This window comes from Periplaneta americana, chromosome 8, assembly GCF_040183065.1.
Source record: "Periplaneta americana isolate PAMFEO1 chromosome 8, P.americana_PAMFEO1_priV1, whole genome shotgun sequence".
In the NCBI taxonomy this organism is placed as follows: Eukaryota; Metazoa; Arthropoda; class Insecta; order Blattodea; family Blattidae; genus Periplaneta; species Periplaneta americana.
Genome location: NC_091124.1, coordinates 115,393,966 through 115,413,188, shown reverse-complemented (window position 1 = coordinate 115,413,188; position 19,223 = coordinate 115,393,966). Strand labels below are relative to the sequence as shown.

The 19,223-nt window shown below is 35.3% G+C and overlaps 1 protein-coding gene across 9 annotated transcripts in view; it reads left to right on the top strand.

Moving 5' to 3' along the window:
- The window catches only part of LOC138704971 (uncharacterized), a 157,604-nt gene that overhangs the window by 74,389 nt on the left and 63,992 nt on the right, over positions 1-19,223 (top strand). For all 9 annotated transcript variants that reach the window (XR_011333517.1, XR_011333514.1, XR_011333515.1 and 6 more), the window contains one exon: positions 10,913-12,179. Coding sequence is in view for 5 of the 9 variants with exons in the window: in XM_069833454.1 (XP_069689555.1) it covers positions 11,046-12,179 (1,134 nt within the window). In the remaining 4 variants the exon portion in view is untranslated. The remainder of the gene's footprint in view (positions 1-10,912; positions 12,180-19,223) is intronic.

Below are 19,223 nucleotides of genomic sequence, written 5' to 3'. Positions count from 1 at the left end.
ATGGGTGACGGCCGCCTCAATGCCTCTGACATTGGGTGGTGTTGCAGCGGTCACTGGTCGACCGGGACGTGCTTCGTCGGTAACATTTACTCGGCCCTCATCGAAGAACCTGGAGATGTTGTTACTGTCCAGACAATCCGCACCATACACCTCCAACATTTCTCTGTGGATTTCACTCGGGCCTTTTGTTTTCCTCAGAAAACTCGGATTACTCCTCGCTGCTCTTCACAAGTAGACGATGGTAGCACACGTTCCATCTTTACTCAGTAGTTTCAGCTCGTTCCGCCAGGGTGACACCTAATAGAGCCATTGCTGTCTGTAGCACAAGATTCAAACTATTTGCCAACTTTGAATGTCCTAACCAAAATAGTAGGCCTATACCGTAAAGAAATTGTTGTGCGTTACTTTCCGATCCTCCCTAGTATTTGTAATACTAAGAAACTGTTAAACTGTAACAAAATTGTAAACGAAAAAATGTTTTTGCCATTATTTAACCCAATATTTAGTTAAAAACTTGTTAAGTGGAAAAACAACATAAGTACAGCGTCATATTTGATTCTGTTTAGCTGCTTTTAATAGCAAAAAAATTACTAAAAATATGCCCAGAATTAGTTTAGGTTTACTAAATACTATATAAACATAACAAGAATATAGGGTCAAGAGGACATAAAATAAACAGTTTTTTTTTTGTAATTTTCCTAAAGTTTTGGTTTATGTTACTTATGTTGTTTTTAAAATTCACTATTCATATTTAAACATTGTTCAACGATCCAGAAATATGATCAGAGATATAGAGCTTCTTAAGAAATACAGGCGTCTGATGTGGTAGACAGTGATGTTTCTAAAGTGGCAAACAAAGCTCTAGCAAATCATGTGTGGTATTTAAGTGAAAAACAAGTAGATCTACATCACTTAAAAGAGACAAAAACAAATCATGATGGAAGCTCTCACAAGGGATGTGCGTGATCTCGAAGGCTCAGAATCGCACTAAAATGTGCTTAGAATACAAATCGCTCATCCCAAAAACCGTGGTATGAGTCATTCCCATTGAAAACTCAGCTGTTGTCTGCTAGCGGTATTCGACAGTGGCATTTTTTCCTAGTTGTGTGAATAGTATAGCTGCAGTATGAGGCCGTCTTTTGGAGTGTTCGGTTGTGGGTTAGAGTGTAAACAGTGTACATCGGTATCATGAGGCAACTTAATCTCATGAATGTTGCCAAAATATTAGAGGCAAAGTTACGACGTGCTGAATTTGGAAACGTAATCGGACTCGAGAATATGGAGTTCGTGAATATGTTATATAGCATATTAATGCGCAAATACAATGGCAATGACACAGAAATACGCTGGATAGATATAGTGATTATGAAGGATAGTAGAGCCCGTACATGAAGTTGGCTCTTCCAGCAGTACAAGACTTTCATCTCCAGAGCAACAAAAATCTTCAAGTCAAAGTGAGTACGAACCATCTCCACCCAAAATGTCGAGGCCCAGTGTATTACAAAATATTGATGACAACATACTGGAGAACATTTATGAAGACTATTACAATCGTGGCTTCAACTCCTACAGCAAACTTACGAGACGCTATAAGTGCATTCGAAGTAAATCAAATTGCAAGTTAATATTAGATTATGTGACTAGCAAAAGGCGAGGTCGAGCTCATTTCAAGGGAAACAGGCTGTCACAATTAAAAACTTTAAATGCGTATGTAATGCCACAATTTGATGGGTCAAGAGCGTATGGATGTGCAGTTCACTATTGGCATCTGCAAATGTGGGCACTAGAAGCGTCTAAAGTGGTTGGCCTGGACAATTTCACAGCTTCGATTACTTTTATCAACAAACTTAAGTCTGAATATGACATTTCTTCCAGGCATATTATTACGTTCGTCACGTAAGGACATACAAGAAGATCATAGTATTCGTCAGAAGGCACAAGGGTTTGTGGAGGAAGTAAACAAATATGTAACAGACGGGAGTGTGGACAAAGAAAATGTTTGGAACAGTGACCAAAGTCAATTTAATTATGAAATGCCTTCATTGTCAACACTATCTCAAAGAGGAGAGAAAACTGCAGCTGGTGTGTTGCAATCTGTGCATAGCTCTACACACAGCTATACAATTGATGTGGTTTTATCTTTGAGTGGCAGATTAGCTAACAAGCTCTATATCTGTTTTCAAGAGACACAAGACACTTTTGACCCAAATGTTTCAAAGAAACTTAAAACAATATTTCTACGAAACATTTATGTGAAAGCAAGCAAAAGTGAAAAAATTACGAAAGAGCATATTAAGTTTTCTAACTACAGTCCTTGGTGAACATGTACGTGACGATGAGAAGAGCTTATTGCTGTGTGGTTCCTGATGAGCCCATAAAGATCGTACTCTGTTAGATGAAAGTTTTCCGAACAACGATGTTAAGCTCAAGATATTACCACCGAAGACAACAAAATATTGCCAACCTCTTGATGAGTACTTCTTTAGGCAATATAAGCTGTACATGAGAAGGATCGTTGATTTTGTAAGACTACAATGTGAAAGACCACAGGTAAAGTTACACGATCGTCATTTCATCATCAAACTTCACTCTGTGCTATACAATCAACGACCGAAGTACAAGCCTATGTTACAATATGCTTAGCAAAAGGCAGGTTATGAGATTGACATACCAATATCATCGTTTGAAAATGTAATTACTGTGGCGTTTGATATTGAACTGCTCGAATGCGGAAGTTATGTTGAATGTGAAGAAGTGGCTTTAGTCAGATGTGCATATTGTTCTGTTCCACTTTGCTTTGACCATTTCATTGAAATCCCACACCTGCACTCTGAAGACTGAATAGTTGTGCAACACTATCAGGTCAGTAGAAAAAGTTTATTGTTCAGATAGCGTAATTATTATAAGCAGAGGGAAATATAGTATTATGCGACCGTCACTTAGGTCGGATGACTTGCTAAACGGATGACTACTGCGTTCGACTGCAGCTCACACTTCGGTCTATCAGGATTTCTGAAACCACCATTACAGTTATAATGGAAAATAAGCGATTTTACTGAAAGAGCTGGGACTCTTAGGATATTATAGGAAAACTACATGGTTACTGAACTTAGGTTCTAGACTGAATTAGTTGTGGATGAAACTATACTTGATTTATTAAATATATACAAATATACATAACACGTTACTTACAATGGTATATCTCTTATCCCTGCCGACGCCATTACAACTTGGTCCTCGATCCCTGCCCGACTGTGTCACCATCCGACTGTATCACTGTCTACCGCCAATCTCTTCACCATCACTTTTTATGTTCTCTTATCGGTTTCCCGACTGGGGTACCACCCACGCTATCCGACAGATGAGATGGGCTTTAAACCCATTTTGATTATTCGTGCTTGAAGATGTCGTCTTAATGAAACATCTGTTGCAAATAATTCGATTCATTGCAATACAGTAATAAGTCGCTTTAATGAGACTACGCGTAAGAAAAGAGTTCGAACAATGTGTGATTTAATGTAACCAATTAAAGTGCCTTTGTTCTACTGGACCAATGCGATTATTCCAGCAGTGATTCGTGACGTAAGAATACTTTTATCGTAGGCAGTGATTTACCGCACGCGCGACAAAACTTTTTAACGCTGGCTAAGCATCTATTTACTTGACAAGCTGGTATTGCATTGCGCGTCTTAAGACCATGTATTCCGCTGACACTGTTCCGAAACTGTTAAAATTTAATACCTCAGAGGAAATCATGCTACAGGGCGTTCTTAAGCCCTAGGGCATAACAATAGCAATATAGTTACGACATTGAAATATGTGTTTCAGGTCCTATTATATCGATATTTTTTTCTTCGCGTTACCAAAGTTCCCCTCTTAGACCTTGAATAGGCGAACATTCAAATGTCTCTCGTGGTAAGAGTGCAGTTTTGCATGAGAATGACTCATACAACTGTTTTTGGGATGAGCGACTTATATTCTAAGCACATTTTCGTGCGGTTCTGAGCGATCGAGATCACGCACATCCCTTGTCAGAAATGGACAAGGAACGTAAGATGTATTGAAAGGATTAAATTAGATTTGAAAGTGTTTTCTGATCAACAAACAACCATTGTAAAAGTTGTCTTGATAATCCATTTTGAATCTTGCGTACACTATGTTTAACACTTGAATATAAGTAATTGATTAATTAGCGGACTTACTGGTGTTAATTATGTAAGTCTCTGCGGCTTACCTTGATGCGCGCTGACCTGTATTTGTGTACTAGTTGACTTGTAGAGTTGTCTTGATAATCCATTTTGAATCTTGCTTACACTACTTTTAACACTCGAATATTATGTAATTGATTAACTAGCGGACTTACTCGTGTTAATTATGTAAGTCTGTGCAGCTTACCTTGATGCGCGCTGACCTGTATTTGTGTACTAGTTGACTTGTAGAGTTGTCTTGATAATCCATTTTGAATCTTGCGTACACTACTTTTAACACTTGAATATAAGTAATTGATTAACTAGCGGACTTACTCGTGTTAATTATGTAAGTCTGTGCGGCTTACCTTGATGCGCGTTGACCTGTATTTGTGTAGCCTACTAGTTGACTTGTAGAGTTGTCTTGATAATCCATTTTGAATCTTGCGTACACTACTTTTAACACTCAAATATATGTAATTGATTAACTAGCGGACTTACTCGTGTTAATTATGTAAGTCTGTGCGGCTGAGTAGGCTTTGAGGATGGTATGATGAAGCACCGAAACAGCTGTAAGCCGCACAGACTTACATAATTAACACGAGTAAGTCCGCTAGTTAATCAATTACTTACATTGTAAAAGATTTGGCACTTCTAATACGGTGAAAGTTTTCCGAATCACCTGTCTCTCAATATCATTTTATTTTTTTTAGAGGAAGATCCTTAATACTAAAATGAAGATTCAGATTTACAGCGAGGACGAATGATTGTTCAATGACTTTCAGCAACGAATTAATTTACTGAAAGAGGAATGGACCTGATGCAAGAATTCAGTGTTTTATTTGGTGATTTTACGACGCTTTATCAACTGCTATGGTTATCTAGCGTCTGGGTGAGATGATGGTGTTAATGCTAGCGAGATGAGTACAGAGCCCAACGCCGTAACTTACCCAGCACTTGCTCTTAACAAGTTGAGGGAAAACCCCGGATAAAACCTTAACCAGATAAATTGTCCCAACCAGAGTTTGAATCCGGGCCTGCTAGTTTTACAGTCAGATGTGTTAAACGTTACTCCACAACGGTGGACCAGTGGTTGGCAAGCATCAAAGTGCTGTAATTAGTTGAAAATCTCTGAAAGATGTTTCCGAACATCAGAAAAAAGAATATTATTGCAGGGCACAGCTGTTAGAAATAAACAATTAGTATCTATCGCAATGTGTATTCTTTGCTTAAGACAATCATTGAAACATTAGCGTAAAGTAAAAATTATTTTTCTCGCATAATTTTAAACAGTATATTATTTGAAATTGCATGTTTTTTCACAATTCTGTGCTTTTTGAGCGACCTCTAAATACGCGTATTAATAAAAATGTTACATGAAGAAGTACTTTAATAAATTGAACAAACTGAAGGAGTAAGAATGTGTAATAACACAGGCAAACAAAAAAAAAAGTTTTTTTTTTGTGCCTTGGTTTTTAGACCTGTTCTTGGGGTTATTGATGTGCTGATTCTGCAAATGACATTGGCTAGGCAGTATCAGCTCTAGTTTCTTAGATATTGTTGAATTTATATTATATAATATATATTATAATTATTTTTTGTTACAAAATTATCCGTAATAACGTCTAGATGGTTTTCATGAACCAAACAATCATTTTGATGGCTTATTTTTTATTGCTAATATAACAGAAACCAATTAAAATCATAATATCTTGATCTACTTTAGCTATGAGATCTGTGCCGTACTCGCATATTTTACTATTCCACCCTTCCATGAGTAACCACGGCTCTAAGATGATGGATCTTATATGCCTGATATAGCACAAGGTAATGAAACTCGCGACAGCGACAGTGATTTTCAAACAGCTTCACATGTGAACTCTTTGATCAGAATGAGTTGAGTGACCTGACTAGGAACTAAATATTTCTAAGGAATCTTCTGAATTGCTCGCCTCCAGACTAAAGGAAAAGAATGTACTGCAGCCTGGATTGAAAATTTTATTTTATCGAAGGAGAGAAAGAGATATTTACTGACATTTCTTTTACTGGAGACAAAAACATAGTACCTATTCTACAGCGACTTCGGAGGCCTTCTGAAGAAAATGGGTGTGTCAGAATATACTCCAAGTGAATGGCTCCTTGTAATAGACAGTTCAAAACGTAGTTTGAAATGTGTTTCTTTAAACAATGGCAACAAATACGCCTCCATTCGAATCGGTCACTCCACCACGATGAAAGAAGAGCACAACGCTTTATCTTTAGTGTTGGAAAAGATAACTTACCACGAGCATCTGTACAGACTTGAAGATAGTTCATTTTCTTCTTAATCAACAAAGTGACTAGACAGAATGTCCTTACTTTTGTATGCCTTTGGAATAGTAGGGCCAAACATGTGCATTGGAAAAAAAGGATTGCCCTCCAAGGGAAGATATTATGGTTGGAGAATACATTGTAATAAATGCATCTTTGATAGCGCGAGACAGAATCATTTTGTCACCATTACACATAAAATATAAATTAAAGGCCGTGAATAAAAACGGTTCGTGTTTTGAATGCATAGCGCATAAATTGCCTGGACTTACCACGGAAGAACTCAAGCAGAAATTGTCGATGGTCCACAATCAGGCAGCTCATAAATGACCCACATTTCATAGAATAAAATAATAATTAATGAAATCTGATCTTGTGCCTGATCTTCATTTGTTCTTCTTGTGAGAACTTCCTTGGCAACAAGAAGGTTGGCAACTATACTACATTAGTAGAGTATATGCTCTTTCACTTCAACAAGCTTGGATGTTAATGAGAATTAAAGTCCATTTTCTGCACATTCACTTAGATCGTTTGCAGAGAACCTTGGTGACTTAAGGGAAGAACAAGGTGAAAGATTTCACCAATACATAAAAACAATAGAAGATAGATACCAAGGAAGATGGGATGAACACATGATGGTAGATTAATGTTGGAACATTATGAGTGATTGTCCTTGCAGATCCCACTCTCGGAAGTCTTACTACAGAAGGAGCCTCTTCTGTGTCGAATGACTGGAATATTTGTATTATAAACTCGTGATTTTCGTTTCAAATAAGTAGATTTAGTGTATTTCACGTATATAGAGTGTTAGCTGGGAGGCCGGAGGGTAAAAGACCTTTGGGGAGGCCGAGATATAGATGGGAAGATAATATTAAAATGGATTTGAGGAAGATGGGATAAGATGGTAGAGACTGGATTAATCTTGCTCAGAATAGGGACCAATGGCGGGCTTATGTGAGGGCGGTAATGAACCTCCGGGTTCCTTAAAAGCAAGTAAATAAGTAAGTAAGTAAGTTTCTTTCATACTTAAAGAAATTAATTAAATCAGTAAATTAAATCTTGAATTTTGACGACCGACCAGAGTGAATACTGTATAGGTATATGGCATTTATGCTGTATCTCAAGGACTAGAGCTGATAGGGAGAAACTAGTGCCATTTTTGGAATCTGCGAGTCGAATGCACTCAGGAACAGATCTAACATTGGAGGCACCAAAATGTGTGTTGGCCAGTGTAATTAAGGAGCGTTTTTGCAAAAGTCGATAGATGCAGAAATGTTCGAAAATGAGTTATATATGGATATCGTATGTTTTCTAGCTCCGGAATCGACCTATGAAATCAGATTTAGCAAAACTTGATTCATACCGTGTGTAGAGACTACCAAATCTTCCAGGTTTTTTCAAAACTCGATAGATGCTGTCGCTTAGTTAAAGCAAAACTCGATAGATGCTCGATTCCTTATTTTAAATATGTGCAGGGTCAAATAAAATAGTTTTCAGCATAGTATTTCAGACAATTTAATTTTATTAGGGCTGCCGGCAGAATTGGAATGCTAATATTTTGCCGCCTAGCGGTAAATCGCTGAGACGGAAGCTATTTGATCTCCCTCCCCAAACTAAAGCTTCACTGTTTAGGATTTCTCGCATAACTGTAAATTACTGAAGCGAAAACTATTTATCTATTTCTTCAACTCAACTTGACAATGAAGTGGTGAATATGAAGTGAAATACTTTTCAAAGCAGTATTCATTCACATATGACTTCAGACGAGTTTTAAGTAAGAGCGTTTTCCAATGTTCTGATGTTCTAGTTAGTTTCTGTGTGTGAATAATGGATCTAGGAGATGAAATGATTATGATTCAAGAAGTAGTGAATGGTAGGAAATCCAGAACTAAAGAGAAGAGTCCTCGTACAGGGAAGCGTAAATCAAAGGAGCATGAACCAAATATAAAATGCTCTCATGGACTTGCAAACTCTTCCTCCAATCCAAGAGCTAAATGAAGGAAGCAGTGTAAAGTGGCAGAGTTAACCTTGGATGGCATTAGTGCATTTCACAATAAATTTAAGATTTTATGCAAAATAAATTAGGACAAATTACTTATTAAGTTCATTACCATCACATCACCAAAGTGTAGGGTGGTGAATATCAAGTCTTCGAGAGGAAAACAAAGTGTGTCAATTAAATACATTATCAGGAAAACAGACTGACAGATAATCCCTGTTTGTGCGACAAGTTTCCAAGGCATTACTGGTTTCTCGAAGGACCGATTGTCTCCTCTGGCAAATAGATTCTACTCTACAGGACAGTCACCAAGGGAAAATAGAGAGGAAATACTGCAGGTAAGATGTATGAGAATCTTACAATAGCAGTCAAAAATTAGATAAAGATGTACAAATGCAGAGAGAGCCACTATACTAGGGGAAAATCTAGTAGGGGATATCTGCCTCCAGAACTCTCTATAAAAAAAATGTGGACACATATCTGTAAAAAAAAAAAATAGAAAACTTGGACTACTTAAGACTTACTCACTCTCGAAGTATAAACATATATTTTACAGTTATTTCAACCTGTCATTTAAAAATCCCCATACTGATTCCTTCTCAACCCGCAAGATAGGCTTATTCCAAATAAAGGCAGAGACGGACTTGGTAAAAGAAATGAACTCAGGACTCAATATAGACCACATAAACTTCGTGGAGACAAGTTTTACAAAATTATGAAAGATGATAATCCAGAAGTAATAAAGATATGTTTTGACTTGCAACAAAATCAACCTCTGCCGAAATTATCGGTGGGCGAAGTGTTCTACGCAAGACAAGTATGGCTGTACAACCTACGTGTTATGATACATTAAAAAAGACAAGAAATTAAGGACATTTCATTCTATACTTGGTTGGAGACCCAGTCATCAAGGGGATGTAACTAAGTCGCATCTGTATTGCTAGATTTTTTTAATATAGAAAAAGAATTCGCAACTAATGCCTCTTCCACCATTCATCTGTTTTCTGATTCTTCTGCCAGTCAGAAAAAGAATAGCATTATGATGGCAACTCTCATGGTTTTTTTTCGGAGAAAAACAATATTTTTACTCGCATTCTTCATTTCTTTTCGACACGCCGTCATAGTTATATGGCTCCAGATCGTGTTTTCGGAAGAACAGAAAAAGACTACAGGAGAATGGAAGACATACTGACTCCCAATAGCTACCACAAGATACCAGAAAATCCTGGCACAGTCAAAAATCTCAAAAAGGACTGGAAAATCATGGACATAAAATCGAATACTCAAAAGGTGTTAAGATCGACACTACCATTTAAGATGGCTCCGCAGCGAGTGGTCACTTACAGTAAAACTTTGGGAAAACATCGTAATGTTTCTGTTACTGTGCAAAACACATAGGCTACACAGCGTGTCCAGTGGCAGTGTGTGTGCTAAAGCAAATAATTAAAACATGCGGTAGTGTGTTAAACTCCCCTGTTCTTTCAGAGGTCAACATGGTGTCAAAAGAAAAAGAGAATTACGTTAAGAAACTCATGCAGTATTTCGAAGTAACTGGCGAGGCAAAGGACTTGTACACAACAGTTCTAGCAGGTGTGTCCCATTAGACTTCTGTGTTGACACTAATAATTTTCTTCAATTTTATTGGTGTTGTAATGAGATTCATATGAAGATAGACTTTTGAAAAAACCTAATTTTTGCGCCTAAAACTGACAAGTAAAAAAAAAAGTGCTTATATTTTTCAAACCTACTTTCATTGCCTCAGAACAAAGAATGCTTCCTGTGAAAATCGCTGTTGTAAAATAAATATTTGTATGTTAAAATTAAAAAAATATAATTTCTGTAAAATCTTGATTTCTGCATCTATCGACTTTTGAAAAAATTCTTATATTTTGCGCCTAAAACTGACAAGTAATAAAAAAAGAGTGCTTATATTTTTCAAACCTACTTTCGTTGCCTCAGAACAAAGAATGCTTCCTGTGGAAATTGTTGTTGTAAAATAAATATTTCTATCTTTAAATTAAAAAATGTAATTTCTGTAAAATCTTGATTTGCAAAAACGCTCCTCATTATTTATAGCTTTCGCCTTTTGTCAACCACTCTAAAACACACACGTAAATATTTACCTGAAACTCGAATACAAGATATTTTTAATTAATTGTTTGGAGGAAAAATTAATGTGCAAAAAGGAAGAGCAATGCCGAGAAGAGAATGCATCAAAGATATGCTCAGTACAATAAAATGAAAAATTATAAATAATTACGAACAGAGAAAAGAGATAATGATTGAATCTACAAGTCATTGCCTTTAGAATGGATTGATTGATTATTAATTCTCTCCAAAATTATGTCGAAATAACAAAAAATTACTTTGAAAAATAAAATCTTTTATTCATACTAGTATTTTATTCTATTTTCAGGTGTGATACATAATAGCAGAAGTACCTACCAAGTCTTCGGATGCTTGACAGTTATGCCCTATCATCTTCAACTGAATGAATGGAATCTTAAGAAGAACTGCAATAAATATAAGAGTTCTATAGGGTGTTCATAATGGAAGTGCATGACGCAAAATACATTGCTGCATTTGTATTAGGTGCAATAACATTCGTTTCTGGAATGCTTGCTGTAACATTGTTAACAGTTCGTCGAAAGTACCTGCTTCTTACGTCGTCATTTCTTTGCTTTGGTGCTGGAGTGTTACTTGCCACATCAGTAATACACATGCTTCCAGAGGCATATGATCGCATGCCTGATCGTGCTGGACTGGCATACTGTGCGGGTTTTCTTCTAATGTATTTAATTGATGAAATTATCACATTTCATTGTTTTGCTTCCTTACAACAGACTTCTGAACGCAACAATCCAGTTTCTAATACAAGGAGAGAATACTCGCAACATACTTTATATGACGAGAATAGCTTTGACAGTAACAACTATGATGGCAATGTTGATACTCAACATGGAAATTGTCTTACAAGTAATCATCCAAGGAGATTTTCGAGTGGAAAGAATGAAATTTTAAATCTTGAATTACAGGACGAAGCAAGAACACTAGTTCCTTCCACTTCCAAACAGCATACTGATACCGACACGTCATTCACAAACTATGGTAGCATAAGTTTGTCAGAGAGTAATATCCTGGATATCGAAAAGAATTTAAAACTTCATCATAGTAGTAAAATGTCATCTAATTCTTTGCCTCCTGTAGAAAAATCTTTAGATTTAAAAATTCGAGATAATGGCTGTTGTTCAGAGTGCATACCTGATGTTTTTCCCCCAAATCAAGAATCAATTATTTCATCCCGACAAAGCTCTCAAGACAACGTTTCAGGTATTCAGACAGTGACGTTCCAACATCATATATCATATCCAAGGTCGAAATCAGGTTATTTGGGCTTGTATTTTGCTCTACTTTTTCACACTGTTCTCGAAGGCATGGCTGTGGGATTGGAAGAATCTGTTGAAGATGTGTATTTCCTTTCTGTTGTACTAGCCTGTCACAAACTGATTGTTGCATTTTGCTTTGGTTTAGAAGTTACGGCTACCGGCAAAGAATGCTATGTACTCTGCATTCAGATTCTTTTATTTTCACTGGGCTCATTATTAGGTGTATTTGCTGGAAGTTTGATGGAGTCATTCGATCACGTTCACTCAATATCTGGACCTACAATACCAATTTTACAGGTATGTAGATTTTTTTTTATTTTGGTGTATTTGTACAGAAACATATTTAGTTGGTAAACGTGCAAATCTCGTAAATTCTGGGAACCTCAGAACTTACGAGGTTTTGCACTTATGCCAACGAATTTTTTCCGCATAAACAGTCATTTTTATAATATTATGATAAATCCAAATCTAATCTTTTAAAATCAAAAGTAATATATATTGCATTTCTATCATCTCTCTTTTTCCTTGTTTTCTCCTTTCTGTTGGCTATTGCAAATAATAATGAAAGTTTTACTGTTTATGTGTTTTACTCGCAAATATGACCAGTGTCATATGAAATAATAGCTCCCTGTGAATATGTACAGGCCTACAGGCCTACTTCCTTAGACTAAAAACTGTATTATTAATGTCTTTAGGTTTTAATTTAAATCAAATTTAGACTGTGGAATAGATAAGTCTAGTTCCTTCAGTCTGTTGACTTTTGGTAGTTGAATGGAAACCTAGCTGTTAATATACTTCTGCGCCTTTCGTAAATCTTCATAACTTTCAAAACAATGCTAAGATCTGATTCATACTTTTCTGATTAGAGCATCAGAGACTGCTGCAATCTCACATACGTATACGAAGACATCTGTCCCGACGAATCAGAAAACCATGACCGTAATTTTTCCTATAATCAAGTTTATTAAAAAGCAGCTATTTTTTACGTGTCATAAATATGTGACACAACAGTGTGTTATTTTGTTTTTCGAAGGAAGTAGCCTAACGTAAAGACTTTTACATAGTCCGCCAAATTAGCTCTGGGATAGAGCGTCTTCTTCCAGACTAGCCGGCCCGAGTTCGATTCCCGACGGGATCAGAGGTTTTTGTGTAAAAGTTCTACCTCGGGACTTGGAGAGATGGCGGTGCATAACTTCTAATCGGTAAATTGTGCACCAATATGATTGGGTTAAATTATAAATCTCCCTGCAGTGCATATGAAGAGAAAGCATATATGCCACATAGTGATTCGTGCGTCGGACGGGAACATTAAGCCTGCCGGCCCGTTGGCGCTATTCGACAGAAGTAGGCTATGTGCCGGCACCCGCGTTTCACCTTCTTCTTTCCTCATAACAATTAATGTAGGGCTATGATATCTGTCTTGGATCATCGGACGAGGTACTGTAAGGAGAAGTGCATTAGTAGTCGTTTGGAATGATAGTTACAATGCAAAATGGACCTCAAATGGAATCTACTGGAAAATGTTACTTCGTATGTCGGGCATTTCCAAACCATTTCAGTTTAATAATAATAATAATAATAATAATAATAATAATAATAATAATAATAATAATAATAATAATTTAGTCTGTCCTATGTATTTTGTCTTACACGTTTTACATTATAACATGTATACACCTTTCTTATTATTTCTGTGTATGATATGCAAATGGTTATTAATATTATTGATTTTGTTTTTGTTTTTTAGCTATTTTAATATTTTCTTTTTGGAAAATGTTAACAAGCTTATTTGAAATTTGCTTATTATATGTAAGAGAGGACCATGTTCTAGTTTTATCTTTTATTGATTTAGTTAATGTAGTAATATTCTCTTTTTTGTGTGCTTTTTCTTTTTTGGAGATTAATTTCTTGATTATTGTTTTATTACCGGTATATCCGTTTTCTTGTAAGATTTTTAGTATGTTTTGTATTTCTTTTTTGTCAAAGGAATCTGTAAGGCTCTATTTATTAAGAAGTGAAACATACTTAATTTGTGTGATTGTGAATGTTCTGAGGTAGCTGATATACTATGATTGGTGTAGCTAATTTTTCGATAAATGTCAGAGGTTAATTTCTTTTTATGTTTATTATTCTGATGCCCAAAAATGGTATAGATTTGTTTGATTGTAATTCACCTGTGAATTTTAGTTTGTTGTGAATTTGATTCAAGGCAGTTATAATGGAATCACTATTTGTTTTGTTATTGTACATTGTAATGGTATCACACATACCGCAGATGCACATAAATAGAGGTGCAATCTATGATCATGCACATGCAGATTCTTTATTTATTACATTAATAACTGCATTCAGTAAGTTAAATTTCATAATACTAATAAAACATATATCTCCTTTTATTTTAAATAATACTGACTTCATTTTGCAACTTAAATGCACGATAACATCGTCATAAAACACTTAAAACAACAACGTAAGTTTAATTTGCACATCATTCAAAACACATTTCTATAACAATCTACATAACTTTCAATAATTTTCATTTTAGATAATCTTCGATGAAGTTCAATAATGTACACCACCACTTTCTAATTATGTATGACAACATCATTATAAAAACTACGTAAAAATAACCACGTAAGTCTAACCAAACAATCAGTCTACTTAGACATCTCTCTAACAGTTATTATAATATCTCTACATTAATCTGTCTCGTTTTAGATAATATTTCGACAATAGTTCCATAGTTTGCATCATAAAATTATACAAGACTGGAATACGAGAAAAACTACATAATATATTGAAATTTTATCTATCAAACGAAAACGTCACATTATACTAATATATAAGTAATACAAACATTAATTACTGATTACATGTACAGTAAGTAATATACAGTTTATATAAAATGCAAATTGTTCTACATGATACAAATACAAAAATTGTAAACGAATTCTCACTCGCATATAACCATATAAAGTTAATGATTTAGACAACAATATTGCACGTTTCTAATTATGACCATACAACACAAAAATGTTGGGTTTACTAGTAAGTGAAGGCTCGTAGTGTGTCTTTTACAATGTTTTAAATTTTTAACTTAATTTAAGTCTTTTAACATTCGCCTTTAATATTGTGTTAACAGTTTCATTCGACTATATTACAGTCAAGTGCCATACAAATGAGGTTGCCATATTGAAAATTAGGTACATGTGTCTAATGATATCACAGTAGTGACGAAAACGTTCATACAAATTGTAAAATATGTAATATAAAGAGTTCCACTCTATGACATTATATGACAAGTCAGTGATGGAAATATAACAAAATATTTATTTTATAATATTACTTAGAAACGTATCTGAACACTCTCAAAATGAATTGCACGCAAACCTTATTCTTGACGTGCACAAAAATGTAATGATCCAACCACTTTTGTCAGTAAATATAGACCGATTCTTCTTAATTTCCTCTGCAAGGTGTTTATCATCTGAGAAGAAACGGATACCTCCCTTCTAACGTTAAGCCAACCAACGTATTTCACTGCTGAGATTTTATGATAGTCACTTGTGTCATGCTTTTGGTGCATTGTGCTGATATGTTTCCTATCTCTGTAGCCTGTTAAAGTTAATAGGTCTACATTTATGTCTCTCCCTTGAGTTGATTTAGAATGAACTGTTGAAAAGTGGCGTCAAACAAAAGAATAGAATAGAGTCATTCAGAATAGAATATTCAATCCATTTGTATTTTTTGTACCACTGTTTTTTAAAACACTTGGTTCTGTCATCGATGGTAGTCTAGGAAAGTCAATATTTGGCTAAACTGCGCCGTCGACTGCTTCAAGATTACGTCGGTGCAACATAATGTGGAGGCAAATCTTTACTCACAGTTTGCTACTGTCACTCGATGATGCTGTTGGATTTTCATCACTACAAGTTTTAATTTCCTTACTGTGTTCTATCACTTCCTGAGTTCCCTTGAAGCAGCGCTTTAACGTTATTTTGATATAACACAGTCACACTGAACATACACAAAACAATATAAAATCTGACCGATCCAATAATAATGTCACCGCCACACTCGGAACCGGAACTAAACAATAAAATGGTAATGGGTCAGATGAACAGCAAAATATAGTTAACTCAATCAGTGTTGCCGTTGCTAGTGTTGCCACACGCGTAATTATGCAATTGTAACAAATTTTAAATCTTATGAATGTACAATCATAATACCATGTAGAAATAATTTATGTAAAGGTAGCAAAATTTTACGTTTATCTCTATAGAATTTGCAGTTTTAATATCATTAAAAAGATATATACCTATAATTAACATAATCATGAAGAGATGATAATGAAGGAAGATATTATTGTTTTTTTTTCCGCACACTACTGCACAAAAGAGAAATAGAAAAATGTGCATCAACAATGTGTTGGTTTGACCGTCTGACGTTAGCGATTGTCGACAGCATGCACCAAACCACATTAAAATAATGATAAGTCAGTAGTATTCAGCGACTCATAACTTACCACTTAAATAAAACAAGGCATAATAGTGAACTATATTAATCAGTTTTTTTGTATCGGGAGTTTGGAAACGACAATCTACAAAACAAAATTACATTTTTCAACGCATTTTTTACATCTTATCTTAATTCTATCGATTATGACTATTGCTCTGGATCCATATATTATTTGTAATGTTGAGTGTTTTTCCTTTTTAAAAAAATCCGCAAAAATTCGCAAATTCTTGGGTGGATCTGGGCCCACCTCGCCCCACCCGCTGGCTACGCCACTGCTCATTACACTTAATTTAGCTAATATAACTTGTTTTACTTGTTATGCTAGTTTTAATCAGTGTATATAAAAAATCTACTTGGTTTCTCAATTCAGATTCAAAATTACATAAATTAATTAGAAACAAAAAACTGCACTTGATTTATTGAATTTACAAATATCATAAATTACTTACATAAAATAGATATCTTTAGTCTTGTGTCCGCCAAATGATGCCATAATTCGCGGGTGGTCGTGTAAAGGAGGTTAAGTCAAATTGTAAGATATTTCAACTTCTCTCCTTTGGTACTGAACTTAACCCCTTTGTCACAAAATACGGAACAATGTAACTGCATCATCGATGAAAGAATGACACAAGACAGAAGTAATTGTGGAGAGTTCAAATATGTACTTATCCCATTTTAGCCAAATCATATTTAGTCCCCTTTATACGAGCATCAGCGAATTTCACCGAATTTTCTTGAAATATCTTCTGTAATCCTTGTCTGGTCTTAGACAGTGAAAAGTCAACAATAGACCATTAATAATAATAATTATCTACGCGACTTCAAGGAACGGGTTTTGTATTCTTAACAATCGCATCTCACTTTCAGTCGGAAAAATAATCTCAACCCTAGTGTCATCATAATTAACACAGAATACAAATTAGCACATCGGAATATCTTTATTAGCAATAACGTTATAAGTGAATGCAATGGAATTCCGCTCAGGAAAATAGTTCTGTTAACATTTCGTCATCGATAGCCAATTAGACTTAAAGACGACTATACAGACAATCTTACTTTGATATGGCGTGAATGAATATACTTATTGGAGACTTTGATGTGTATTCACGTGCGAATAAAGACATGCTGATGACTTCTGGCATCTAACCAGAGGTTCATAATTAGATCGCGAATTCTCTTTCTGGCTAGTCAATGGATTTCTGTATAACTTACTAACTTTCTTGTCGACGCTTTTATAACGCATTACAATATTTGCAAAATATTTCTTAAGATGATCATAGATCATAGACCAATAGAGAAAGTGCTACAAGGTAATTATACCCTCCTGGATCAGAACAATGTCCACTTCTTTTCATAAGGACGATCCCTCAATGGCTCATGCTTCTTTTATTGATATAGTATTGTAGTGATCTTGAAGTGGGATACGTGACACCAGCGTTTCCAACTCTGCGACTTGTCTGGATCGCACGAGTTCTTTCAAATTATCGTACTTTTCATTGGAGAATCGTACACTACACATAAAATTGGGCCTGTTTGGATTATTTTACCTAAACCGCTTTGACAGCGTTTTATTTAAACGAATTTTTTAAATTCCTATAAGGAAATAACGGTTAAAAGTGAAATATGGGCACATAAAATGAACTTTAAACACTCTGTTCTCTGATTACATTATGACAATGCTAAGAAGTGGAAAGGATAACTTCCCCCTCATAAGGAACAGCAACAGCAGCAAAAGAAAAACCAAACCTACATCTAGCCCTCTTACAGTTCGTTTCATCCCCGCACAACCAATCTTTACGCAAATTTAAAAGTAGTTTACTATAATTTTCTATATAATTTTCCGTCTATTATATTCAAGTACACCGGATGTTGATTTTTGAAAGTAGGGTCTGTTAGGACCACTATCACTATCTTCTGATTCCATTGCCACTGTTTCATGTCAGAACTTATCTAAATGACACCTGATTTCTTACTACCCGTGCACTACCACAAAACACGAATGGCACGAGGGAGTAATATTACAGACTGTTCCATGTTCCTTTGTATGTATACCGAATAATATGTTTATTTCTTTTTCTGTTCTGTTATTACCTACTTTTTACATGCTTACGTGACAACAGTAATTATGTTGAGATTGGAGAGACCATATCTCTGAGAAGTTTGGAATTCAACGAAGGAAGGATCTTAGTTCACATAATTTTTCAAGTAATACTTGATTTCTTAACAGATCACTACAATAATGTTTTGTCTATGAAAATTAAGTTGTCTCTAGACCTGGAGACAGAAGAGAGCTTTGCTAATAGAAATCTGTGTTGTGCCAATGGACTGTATTGCACTTGTAGCGCAGTAGTGCTACACGCAGAAAGTACTTTGACTGCACAAGTGAAATATAATACTGCAGGAATGTATACGCCTATAAAATTCCAAATGTTGTATATTGTAACAAATTAAAAAAAAAAAAAACTCCTCTTTTTTTCCTATTTGTGGATAGGATCGTACATTTTGCGTACTATCCGTGAGTTGAATTGTATGATCTTACATGATACCAAATGATGGTGTATGTACGATCCAGATAGTACGGTTGGCAACACTGCGTGACACTTTCACACACAAGAAAGAGAAAAAGTTTGCATAGACTTTTCCACCCCCATGGTCTTCAAAAGCGCAGAATGTACACAACAAATTGGATGATCACTTTTTCAACTTAGCACAAAATAGTATTAAATCGAATTCTATTGTTTCACACTTTGAATTTTCTACTGCATAATTTTACGGTTCCATGTTTGCATGGCTGCATGGTTGCATCGCATCGCGGCATCGTAT